The sequence below is a fragment of the Notolepis coatsorum genome (assembly GCF_963971535.1).
Source record: "Notolepis coatsorum genome assembly, chromosome: 19".
NCBI lineage: Eukaryota > Metazoa > Chordata > Actinopteri > Aulopiformes > Paralepididae > Notolepis > Notolepis coatsorum.
The window spans coordinates 91,757,999-91,770,498 of NC_140183.1; the positions used below are offsets into that span (position 1 = coordinate 91,757,999).

Here is a 12,500-nt window from a genome sequence, read left to right on the forward strand (position 1 = left end):
CCCGGTGGATCAGAGTACCTTCAGGTCAGACAGACAGATGGAACGTAGCGGTGCTCTCTAACCCATGGCGCTGCCTGTACAAGCTGCACGACTTGTTCAGGGTTCAGCTCTATTTATGTTGTACGTTATGAAATGCATTCTGACCACATCTCATTTGTCCCTGCCATCTTGCAGGTGGACCTGCACAAACTGCACTTCCTGTCCCTGGTGGGCACACAGGGTCGTCATGCTGACGGGCATGGCCAGGAGTTTGCCCGCAGCTACCGTCTCCGCTACTCCCGGGATGGGAAGAAATGGATCACCTGGAAGGACCGCTGGGGACAGGAAGTAAGAGGAACAGGGTCTAATGATTCTATTTATTTTATTTTTAATGACAGTGGGCTGTCCACTCCCCTCGCTATTTGTTTCTTTGTTGAGACAGTTCGGAAAGCTCAGAGGGAGACAGAGTAGAGACAGTTCTTTATTAAAGACAGTTGGAAGGCTCAGAGGGAGACAGAGTAGAGACAGTTCTTTATTAAAGACAGTTGGAAGGCTGAGAGGGAGACAGAGTAGAGACAGTTCTTTATTAAAGACAGTTGGAAGGCTGAGAGGGAGACAGAGTAGAGACAGTTCTTTATTAAAGACAGTTGGAAGGCTGAGAGGGAGACAGAGTAGAGACAGTTCTTTATTAAAGACAGTTGGAAGGCTGAGAGGGAGACAGAGTAGAGACAGTTCTTTATTAAAGACAGTTGGAAGGCTGAGAGGGAGACAGAGTAGAGACAGTTCTTTATTAAAGACAGTTGGAAGGCTGAGAGAGAGACAGAGTAGAGACAGTTCTTTATTAAAGACAGTTGGAAGGCTGAGAGGGAGACAGAGTAGAGACAGTTCTTTATTAAAGACAGTTGGAAGGCTGAGAGAGAGACAGAGTAGAGACAGTTCTTTATTAAAGACAGTTGGAAGGCTGAGAGGGAGACAGAGTAGAGACAGTTCTTTATTAAAGACAGTTGGAAGGCTGAGAGGGAGACAGAGTAGAGACAGTTCTTTATTAAAGACAGTTGGAAGGCTCAGAGGGAGACAGAGTAGAGACAGTTCTTTATTAAAGACAGTTGGAAGGCTGAGAGGGAGACAGACTAGAGACAGTTCTTTATTAAAGACAGTTGGAAGGCTGAGAGGGAGACAGAGTAGAGACAGTTCTTTATTAAAGACAGTTGGAAGGCTGAGAGGGAGACAGAGTAGAGACAGTTCTTTATTAAAGACAGTTGGAAGGCTGAGAGGGAGACAGAGTAGAGACAGTTCTTTATTAAAGACAGTTGGAAGGCTCAGAGGGAGACAGAGTAGAGACAGTTCTTTATTAAAGACAGTTGGAAGGCTGAGAGGGAGACAGAGTAGAGACAGTTCTTTATTAAAGACAGTTGGAAGGCTGAGAGGGAGACAGAGTAGAGACAGTTCTTTATTAAAGACAGTTGGAAGGCTGAGAGGGAGACAGAGTAGAGACAGTTCTTTATTAAAGACAGTTGGAAGGCTGAGAGGGAGACAGAGTAGAGACAGTTCTTTATTAAAGACAGTTGGAAGGCTGAGAGGGAGACAGAGTAGAGACAGTTCTTTATTAAAGACAGTTGGAAGGCTGAGAGAGAGACAGAGTAGAGACAGTTCTTTATTAAAGACAGTTGGAAGGCTGAGAGGGAGACAGAGTAGAGACAGTTCTTTATTAAAGACAGTTGGAAGGCTGAGAGAGAGACAGAGTAGAGACAGTTCTTTATTAAAGACAGTTGGAAGGCTGAGAGGGAGACAGAGTAGAGACAGTTCTTTATTAAAGACAGTTGGAAGGCTGAGAGGGAGACAGAGTAGAGACAGTTCTTTATTAAAGACAGTTGGAAGGCTCAGAGGGAGACAGAGTAGAGACAGTTCTTTATTAAAGACAGTTGGAAGGCTGAGAGGGAGACAGACTAGAGACAGTTCTTTATTAAAGACAGTTGGAAGGCTGAGAGGGAGACAGAGTAGAGACAGTTCTTTATTAAAGACAGTTGGAAGGCTGAGAGGGAGACAGAGTAGAGACAGTTCTTTATTAAAGACAGTTGGAAGGCTGAGAGGGAGACAGAGTAGAGACAGTTCTTTATTAAAGACAGTTGGAAGGCTGAGAGGGAGACAGAGTAGAGACAGTTCTTTATTAAAGACAGTTGGAAGGCTGAGAGGGAGACAGAGTAGAGACAGTTCTTTATTAAAGACAGTTGGAAGGCTGAGAGGGAGACAGAGTAGAGACAGTTCTTTATTAAAGACAGTTGGAAGGCTGAGAGGGAGACAGAGTAGAGACAGTTCTTTATTAAAGACAGTTGGAAGGCTGAGAGGGAGACAGAGTAGAGACAGTTCTTTATTAAAGACAGTTGGAAGGCTGAGAGGGAGACAGAGTAGAGACAGTTCTTTATTAAAGACAGTTGGAAGGCTGAGAGGGAGACAGAGTAGAGACAGTTCTTTATTAAAGACAGTTGGAAGGCTGAGAGAGAGACAGAGTAGAGACAGTTCTTTATTAAAGACAGTTGGAAGGCTGAGAGGGAGACAGAGTAGAGACAGTTCTTTATTAAAGACAGTTGGAAGGCTGAGAGGGAGACAGAGTAGAGACAGTTCTTTATTAAAGACAGTTGGAAGGCTGAGAGGGAGACAGAGTAGAGACAGTTCTTTATTAAAGACAGTTGGAAGGCTCAGAGGGAGACAGAGTAGAGACAGTTCTTTATTAAAGACAGTTGGAAGGCTGAGAGGGAGACAGACTAGAGACAGTTCTTTATTAAAGACAGTTGGAAGGCTGAGAGGGAGACAGAGTAGAGACAGTTCTTTATTAAAGACAGTTGGAAGGCTGAGAGGGAGACAGAGTAGAGACAGTTCTTTATTAAAGACAGTTGGAAGGCTGAGAGGGAGACAGAGTAGAGACAGTTCTTTATTAAAGACAGTTGGAAGGCTGAGAGGGAGACAGAGTAGAGACAGTTCTTTATTAAAGACAGTTGGAAGGCTGAGAGGGAGACAGAGTAGAGACAGTTCTTTATTAAAGACAGTGTGAAGGCTGAGAGGGAGACAGAGTAGAGACAGTTCTTTATTAAAGACAGTTGGAAGGCTGAGAGGGAGACAGAGTAGAGACAGTTCTTTATTAAAGACAGTTGGAAGGCTGAGAGGGAGACAGAGTAGAGACAGTTCTTTATTAAAGACAGTTGGAAGGCTGAGAGGGAGACAGAGTAGAGACAGTTCTTTATTAAAGACAGTTGGAAGGCTGAGAGGGAGACAGAGTAGAGACAGTTCTTTATTAAAGACAGTTGGAAGGCTGAGAGGGAGACAGAGTAGAGACAGTTCTTTATTAAAGACAGTTGGAAGGCTGAGAGGGAGACAGAGTAGAGACAGTTCTTTATTAAAGACAGTTGGAAGGCTGAGAGGGAGACAGAGTAGAGACAGTTCTTTATTAAAGACAGTTGGAAGGCTGAGAGGGAGACAGAGTAGAGACAGTTCTTTATTAAAGACAGTTGGAAGGCTCAGAGGGAGACAGAGTAGAGACAGTTCTTTATTAAAGACAGTTGGAAGGCTGAGAGGGAGACAGAGTAGAGACAGTTCTTTATTAAAGACAGTTGGAAGGCTGAGAGGGAGACAGAGTAGAGACAGTTCTTTATTAAAAACAGTTGGAAGGCTGAGAGGGAGACAGAGTAGAGACAGTTCTTTATTAAAGACAGTTGGAAGGCTGAGAGGGAGACAGAGTAGAGACAGTTCTTTATTAAAGACAGTTGGAAGGCTGAGAGGGAGACAGAGTAGAGACAGTTCTTTATTAAAGACAGTTGGAAGGCTGAGAGGGAGACAGAGTAGAGACAGTTCTTTATTAAAGACAGTTGGAAGGCTGAGAGGGAGACAGAGTAGAGACAGTTCTTTATTAAAGACAGTTGGAAGGCTGAGAGGGAGACAGAGTAGAGACAGTTCTTTATTAAAGACAGTTGGAAGGCTGAGAGGGAGACAGAGTAGAGACAGTTCTTTATTAAAGACAGTTGGAAGGCTGAGAGGGAGACAGAGTAGAGACAGTTCTTTATTTAAGACAGTTGGAAGGCTCAGAGGGAGACAGAGTAGAGACAGTTCTTTATTAAAGACAGTTGGAAGGCTGAGAGGGAGACAGAGTAGAGACAGTTCTTTATTAAAGACAGTTGGAAGGCTCAGAGGGAGACAGAGTAGAGACAGTTCTTTATTAAAGACAGTTGGAAGGCTCAGAGGGAGACAGAGTAGAGACAGTTCTTTATTAAAAACAGTTGGAAGGCTGAGAGGGAGACAGAGTAGAGACAGTTCTTTATTAAAGACAGTTGGAAGGCTGAGAGGGAGACAGAGTAGAGACAGTTCTTTATTAAAGACAGTTGGAAGGCTGAGAGGGAGACAGAGTAGAGACAGTTCTTTATTAAAGACAGTTGGAAGGCTGAGAGGGAGACAGAGTAGAGACAGTTCTTTATTAAAGACAGTTGGAAGGCTGAGAGGGAGACAGAGTAGAGACAGTTCTTTATTAAAGACAGTTGGAAGGCTGAGAGGGAGACAGAGTAGAGACAGTTCTTTATTAAAGACAGTTGGAAGGCTGAGAGGGAGACAGAGTAGAGACAGTTCTTTATTAAAGACAGTTGGAAGGCTGAGAGGGAGACAGAGTAGAGACAGTTCTTTATTTAAGACAGTTGGAAGGCTCAGAGGGAGACAGAGTAGAGACAGTTCTTTATTAAAGACAGTTGGAAGGCTGAGAGGGAGACAGAGTAGAGACAGTTCTTTATTAAAGACAGTTGGAAGGCTGAGAGGGAGACAGAGTAGAGACAGTTCTTTATTAAAGACAGTTGGAAGGCTGAGAGGGAGACAGAGTAGAGACAGTTCTTTATTAAAGACAGTTGGAAGGCTGAGAGGGAGACAGAGTAGAGACAGTTCTTTATTAAAGACAGTTGGAAGGCTGAGAGGGAGACAGAGTAGAGACAGTTCTTTATTTAAGACAGTTGGAAGGCTGAGAGAGAGACAGAGTAGAGACAGGTCTTTATTAAAGACAGTTGGAAGGCTGAGAGGGAGACAGAGTAGAGACAGTTCTTTATTAAAGACAGTTGGAAGGCTGAGAGGGAGACAGAGTAGAGACAGTTCTTTATTAAAGACAGTTGGAAGGCTCAGAGGGAGACAGAGTAGAGACAGTTCTTTATTAAAGACAGTTGGAAGGCTCAGAGGGAGACACAGTAGAGACAGTTCTTTATTAAAGACAGTTGGAAGGCTGAGAGGGAGACAGAGTAGAGACAGTTCTTTATTAAAGACAGTTGGAAGGCTGAGAGGGAGACAGAGTAGAGACAGGTCTTTATTAAAGACAGTTGGAAGGCTGAGAGGGAGACAGAGTAGAGACAGTTCTTTATTAAAGACAGTTGGAAGGCTGAGAGGGAGACAGAGTAGAGACAGTTCTTTATTAAAGACAGTTGGAAGGCTCAGAGGGAGACAGAGTAGAGACAGTTCTTTATTAAAGACAGTTGGAAGGCTGAGAGGGAGACAGAGTAGAGACAGTTCTTTATTAAAGACAGTTGGAAGGCTGAGAGGGAGACAGAGTAGAGACAGTTCTTTATTAAGACAGTTGGAAGGCTGAGAGGGAGACAGAGTAGAGACAGTTCTTTATTAAAGTCAGTTGGAAGGCTGAGAGGGAGACAGAGTACAGAAGTTTCTTTATTAAGACAGTGTGAAGGCTGAGAGGGAGACAGAGTACAGAAGTTTCTTTATTAAGACAGTTGGAAGGCTGAGAGGGAGACAGAGTACAGAAGTTTCTTTATTAAGACAGTTGGAAGGCTGAGAGGGAGACAGAGTACAGAAGTTTCTTTATTAAGACAGTTGGAAGGCTGAGAGAGAGACAGAGTAGAGACAGGTCTTTATTAAAGACAGTTGGAAGGCTGAGAGGGAGACAGAGTAGAGACAGTTCTTTATTAAAGACAGTTGGAAGGCTGAGAGGGAGACAGAGTAGAGACAGTTCTTTATTAAAGACAGTTGGAAGGCTGAGAGGGAGACAGAGTAGAGACAGTTCTTTATTAAAGACAGTTGGAAGGCTGAGAGGGAGACAGAGTAGAGACAGTTCTTTATTAAAGACAGTTGGAAGGCTGAGAGGGAGACAGAGTAGAGACAGTTCTTTATTAAAGACAGTTGGAAGGCTGAGAGGGAGACAGAGTAGAGACAGTTCTTTATTAAAGACAGTTGGAAGGCTGAGAGGGAGACAGAGTAGAGACAGTTCTTTATTAAAGACAGTTGGAAGGCTGAGAGGGAGACAGAGTAGAGACAGTTCTTTATTAAGACAGTTGGAAGGCTGAGAGGGAGACAGAGTACAGAAGTTTCTTTATTAAGACAGTGTGAAGGCTGAGAGGGAGACAGAGTACAGAAGTTTCTTTATTAAGACAGTTGGAAGGCTGAGAGGGAGACAGAGTAGAGAAGTTTCTTTATTAAGACAGTTGGAAGGCTGAGAGGGAGACAGAGTACAGAAGTTTCTTTATTAAGACAGTTGGAAGGCTGAGAGGGAGACAGAGTACAGAAGTTTCTTTATTAAGACAGTTGGAAGGCTGAGAGGGAGACAGAGTACAGAAGTTTCTTTATTAAGACAGTTGGAAGGCTGAGAGGGAGACAGTAGGGGAGGCACAGGAGAGAGGATTCAATTCTCATGTACACACCTCCTCGTTAGATGACAAAGATTCCCTTTGGGGTCGAAGTGTTGTCAGTTGTCTAATAAAACTATTTTGCTAGTCCCTGGAGCTCTTAACTAGACCATCTCTGTGCACATCATGCTTTTCTCTTTCTAATAAGAGTGGATAAATAACAAGTTTGAGGAAGTAAACAAGTGATGCGCTGTCATCATGGGACCATCAAGACCATGAAAGCTGCTTGGTCCAAAGAGAGTTTTGGTTTCCTATGCTGGTCCTGTTGTCACTGAATTCTTTTGCGATGGAAACGAGATGATTTTACATTGTTTAGACTAGGGCTGCGAGATTATGACAAAAATTATAATTGCAATTATTTTGCTTGATATTGTGAATGCGATTAACACATTGACCCGAGATAAGCCGGGTTAACTCGCCGAACGTTGGGCGCAAAACCCGAGAAAAGTCAGGTTTTCATTGTTATTTCTTTTATTCGATATTTCCATTCATAATCCATCCATCCAGCCTGATGTTATCATTGGGAATGGGTCTGAGATCGCAAACGTCCAATACCGCCGCCTAACGCCTTGCGGCCGGTATTGCACATCCTTGGAAACCCTCTGGCTTGGGCTGTGTGTCGATCTAAGAAGTCCGGTCCGGGTTTTCCTTGTCGGGCACGAGTAACGTTTATAACTCATGGATTGGGGAGACTCGAGCACCACCGATTCATGTGTTTTGGTGGATTATCTTGGCAACACGATTGACATCAATACTTGGAATGGCGATCAGATCATTGGAATATTCTTTTTGCAGTACATCCTAGTCAAGGTAAGGGCTATATGCTATCAATCTTGCGTTGATCCAATAATTATTTCCCCGTGATCAGAGCGTGTGTCTGTAATGTACTGTGTAACGTATTCCGTTGGTGATGATCGAAGCATAGAAACCCCCCCACCCTTTCATGCATGCATGATGAGCTTTTATCCAAAGCGCTTTACAAAAAAAAAAATGCCTCACATTCACTCACACATTCTCACACCGACGGTGGAGGCGACCATGCAAGGTGCCAACCTGCTCATTGGGAGCAGTTAGGGGTTAATGACATTTTGACGCTCTGCCAGGAGGAGCTGGGATTGAACCGGGAACCTTCTGATTACCAGGCGACTCTCCTGAGCCACTGTTGCCCCCAGCCCATATGGCTCACAGCAAAGACACGGCTTGTTAATTATCAATGAAAATGACCTGAAATGTGGGAGATTAACAGAAGTGACAGCAAGAGACCATTACAGGCTAAACCGGAGTGTTGGCAGGTATGGAATTCTGTTTTTGGAATTCACAGCCTTCCCCTGTGGTGAGGGAGGTCTCTGTGTCGACCTGTGGTGAGGGAGGTCTCTGTGTCGACCTGTGGTGAGGGAGGGCTCTGTGTCGACCTGTGGTGAGGGAGGTCTCTGTGTCGACCTGTGGTGAGGGAGGGCTCTGTGTCGACCTGTGGTGAGGGAGGTCTCTGTGTCGACCTGTGGTGAGGGAGGTCTCTGTGTCGACCTGTGGTGAGGGAGGTCTCTGTGTCGACCTGTGGTGAGGGAGGTCTCTGTGTCGACCTGTGGTGAGGGAGGTCTCTGTGTCGACCTGTGGTGAGGGAGGTCTCTGTGTCGACCTGTGGTGAGGGAGGTCTCTGTGTCGACCTGTGGTGAGGGAGGGCTCTGTGTCGACCTGTGGTGAGGGAGGTCTCTGTGTCGACCTGTGGTGAGGGAGGGCTCTGTGTCGACCTGTGGTGAGGGAGGTCTCTGTGTCGACCTGTGGTGAGGGAGGTCTCTGTGTCGACCTGTGGTGAGGGAGGTCTCTGTGTCGACCACACAAAATCAGTTTGAATGATAGGCCATGCTATTTTTAAAAGTATCGATACTGTTTTCAGTTCTTTTAATTTCTTCTCTAACTTTGTTTGAGGCTGCTACTGACATAAGATGACAGTGCTCACAGCACACAGGAACCTGTGATTGGTCAGACAATGTAGCTGAGGAATGGGGAGCGCATTTACATTCACATTTACATTTAGTAATTTAGCTGACGCTTTTATCCAAAGCGACTTACAAGTTCTGTATGACAAGTCATTTGAGCGCAGGCAGTCAAAATAGAATACGCCAATATTGCAAACGATCGAGTTTAATGAATTGTGGAGACCGAAATCGTGAAATCGTCAATTGTGCAGCCCTTGTTTAGAAATGATAATTGAGAGGGCGGTCAGGTGGCGTAGCGGAGATTGCGCTTGTCACCAATGCAAGAGGCTGCGGTCTCGACCAGGGCCGCGGGAACTATAAAACGGCAGGGGGTGCTGGGGGGTCGCCAGATAATTTTTTTTTTATTTTTTTTTTTTTTGCGGTCAGGCCACTGAACTTAGAAGCAGGCCAGGCCAGTGTTTCTATTTGTACCAGCGCAATAGTTAGATAACCTAGATGGGGAACAACCAGGAGATCACTGCAACTCACACAAGTTGGAGAACTATCTCTCTCTCTCTCTCTCTTGCTCTCACACACACACAAAGGGAGCCGCATGTGATTGGTGGAGGCGGGATCCTTACGAAAAACTGCTAAACATTGACACATGCTAGCCTGTAATAATCCCCCCCAGAAAAATGTACTTTGCATTTGATATATTGCAAATATATGCCATCACACACACTGGCATTTAAAGGGTTAGAATTATAAAATGAATATGTGGTGTTATGATCAGGGCTGAAGTTGAATAAAATATTGTATTTATCAATTACAAAAAACCTGTGTTGTTGCTAATCATACATATGCTAGCCTATTTTTTAACAATAAGTTGTGATGCCATCACAAACACTGGCATTTAAAGGGTACAAATAAAAAAAATGCCTGCACCAGAATGCAGGAAATTAAGTCTTTGTAACAAAAAAAATCCTGGTGGGGGACCCCCAGACCCCCTGCTTAAACAGTGGCCTGACTGGGGCTATATTTCCTGGCCTGAATGATTTCCCCAGTCCGGCCCTGGTTAAAAGCCTCCAATGCTTATTAGTGTGTGTGCGTTTGAACGTTTGCATGTTTCAACCATACATTTCCATTTAAAATAATTTTTTTTACCTCCTATAATAGTGGGGGTCGCGGCTCTCTGACACCGTTTTTTTTGGGTCGCGGCCTGAAAAATTTGGGAACCCCTGGTCTAGCCTGTACCCCCCAGACATGTTGCTGTCCCCGTCAAAACAGTATCCTATCAGCCTCTCCATGGGCAGGTCGAGGCGTAAAAGTATTTTATACACAAAAACAGCGTCTCGGCTGTTGTGTCTGGGCCGGGCATTGTAAAAACCCCAAAAGAAGTTCTGAGCTTCCAAGTTGTCATCGGCTAACTGTATATTACACGAGAATTGTTCTTTTCCAGTGAGTGACATCAGTGGTTCCGTCAGCGCTCAAGCCAAAGATTGGGCTTTTGGATGCTTTGCCTCTAATTTGTCGCTGAATATCATGGGCAAGCAGCTGTAAGATTTCGTTTTGGATGTTGTTGGACATCCAGTTGTCTCTCTTTTGGAGCCAATTCTTCAACTCGGGATCAGACTCGGTGCGCACTCTTTCCATCATGAGCTGCCATAACACCCCATCCCTATTTGCATCACCCCTCAGTGGAAGCCCCTGGCGCCCGAGGGGGGGTATAGGGGAACAGACTCAGTTAACTCTTCAATACCTGATGCTGAGGCTGAACCTGTCGTCTCTGTCTCTCTCTGACGTTTATCAGATTTAGTGGGACTGTCACTGGGACCGGCGGGACGTTTCGAAAATAAATCTGATATTTTTCTTTTCTGCGAGTGAGACATTCTGTGCTAGCAAAGTCTGACTACTAGCTCAAATCGACTGACTGCGCAAGCACTGTATCACAGTAGCTCAGTGGTTCGTGGCGCGTGGGAAGGGCGGGAGACGGGAGGTGAATACAATTAGTTGTTTCACCTGTCATTCAATCAGTCTGTGACAGTCTGTCATCACTCGAAAATCTACTCGGTTTTACACGTATGATTGTGTACATACAGTAGTGTAATGAATGAATGAAAACTTTATTTAACAGATTGGAGAATGGCTACAATACAGTACGGCTCAATACACACAATATTAAAATGGTGACGTGCTTTAAGCAGGATAAACTTATAATATACAGTGTTACAGTTATACATTTACAGTATATACAAATATATAAATACTGCCATAAAAAAAAAAAAAAAAAATTATATATATTTTTTTTTTTTTTTTTTTTTTTTTTTTGCAATAATTGAGAGGGGGTGCTGCAGCACCCCCCGCACCCCCCTTTCCCGCGTCCCTGGTCTCGACTCCCGGAGTCAGCATTGCTTGAGGCTTGGACCGGTCGTCATACTAACTCGTTTGGCTGGGTTAGGGGGAGGGAAGTCGTGGGTGGTAATCTGGCGTTGTGGACAGCGATGCCTACAGGTCAGGTCTGGGCGCCTGCTCAGCGAAAGGCAGGAATTGATGAAGGCAGCGTGACCTCCCACGCGTTACACTTCACCAATGAGAGTCCTCGCTGCCAGGTGAAAAAAGAGTCACTGGCTGTCGCCGCGCGTGTCGGAGGAAGCGTGCGGATGACTTCAGGGTTCCCTTGTACCGACCGGTAGGAGAACATGCGCACAACAACCAACAACCAGGTAGGGGAGGGGGGGAATTGGCACAACGACTAAAATTGGGACGGGGAGAAAACAGAGAAAAAATCGGAGAAAGAGAGGATAAAAAATATACTGTAGACCTTTTTTTCCTTCCAGAGGTGATAAATGTCTAGGATCTGTCTCGTTCCTTTTTCATTTCTACTCATTCTTTTATGTCTTAAAGGGGCACTTCACCAAAAAACAAGGCTGATTTATTTTGTAAAAACATTGACATTGAATCATTGTGTTGAGTTAATTAGATCTCGATTAAATGATAAGGTAGCAGTCCCTATAAGACAAGGTATTGCTATTTTCTCATCTACATCATTTCATCGAGCTGTAATCAACACAAGGATCCAATGTCCTCGATGACATCACTGGTGGCCATATTCAAACATATCTTCTCCCAATAACTGTCAAACTAAATTAATGTGTGCAAAACCATTTAGAGTCTAGAGCAGGGGTCAGCAACCTTTACTATCAAAAGAGTCATTTTTCCCACTCCCACAAAATAAAATTCATCTGGAGCCGCAAAACCAATTTACCCTGAGAATGAAGATAACACAGTGTATAACGTTTTATATATAGTTATTCCCAAGCATACCCCACATTTAGCATAAAACGCCTGAAGATTGCATACCCAAAGTAATTTGCGATTTTTTATACTTTATACTTACTGTATAGCACACAGTTTGTTGCATTAATGGAATTATAAAACAACTAAAAGAAAATGTTCGACATTTTATTACTGTTTTTTACCTGTTATAACAAAGGAAAACCTCACTCTTATGAAGAGGAGAAAAAAGACTGGTATCTGTAGACCGACTTTGAAATAAAACACAGAAGAGGAGAAACAACACTGGCATCTGTAGACCTACTTTGAAATAAAACCCTGAACTATGCAGGTATATTTGAGTCATTCCCTTATTTGTAGATAATGTATCAAATAAAAAGTAGTCCACTTTGAAAAAAGACTGGCATCTGTAGACCTACTTTGAAATAAGACACTGAACTATGCAGCTCTATTTGAGTCCTTCCCTTATTTGTGGAACATTTATAAAATAAAAAGTAAATTTTTTGTTGTTCGCAAATTTCTCACCACATATCAGGCATACAGGTAAGCCTGCATCGTTAATCGTGAAAGCAAATTAATCTGTCCACGCTGAATTAAACCCTCTATTTTCCTCTGACTTTCCTTTTTTTGGATTTATCCACGGTTAGCTTACTGGGGG

At 43.8% G+C, this 12,500-nt stretch overlaps 1 protein-coding gene across 1 annotated transcript in view; it reads left to right on the top strand.

Moving 5' to 3' along the window:
• ddr1 (discoidin domain receptor tyrosine kinase 1) overlaps positions 1 to 12,500 on the top strand; it is a 189,789-nt gene that overhangs the window by 114,389 nt on the left and 62,900 nt on the right. The window contains exons 4-5 of the mRNA XM_084336779.1: positions 6 to 24; positions 175 to 327. Coding sequence (XP_084192905.1) covers positions 6 to 24; positions 175 to 327 — 172 coding nt within the window. The remainder of the gene's footprint in view (positions 1 to 5; positions 25 to 174; positions 328 to 12,500) is intronic.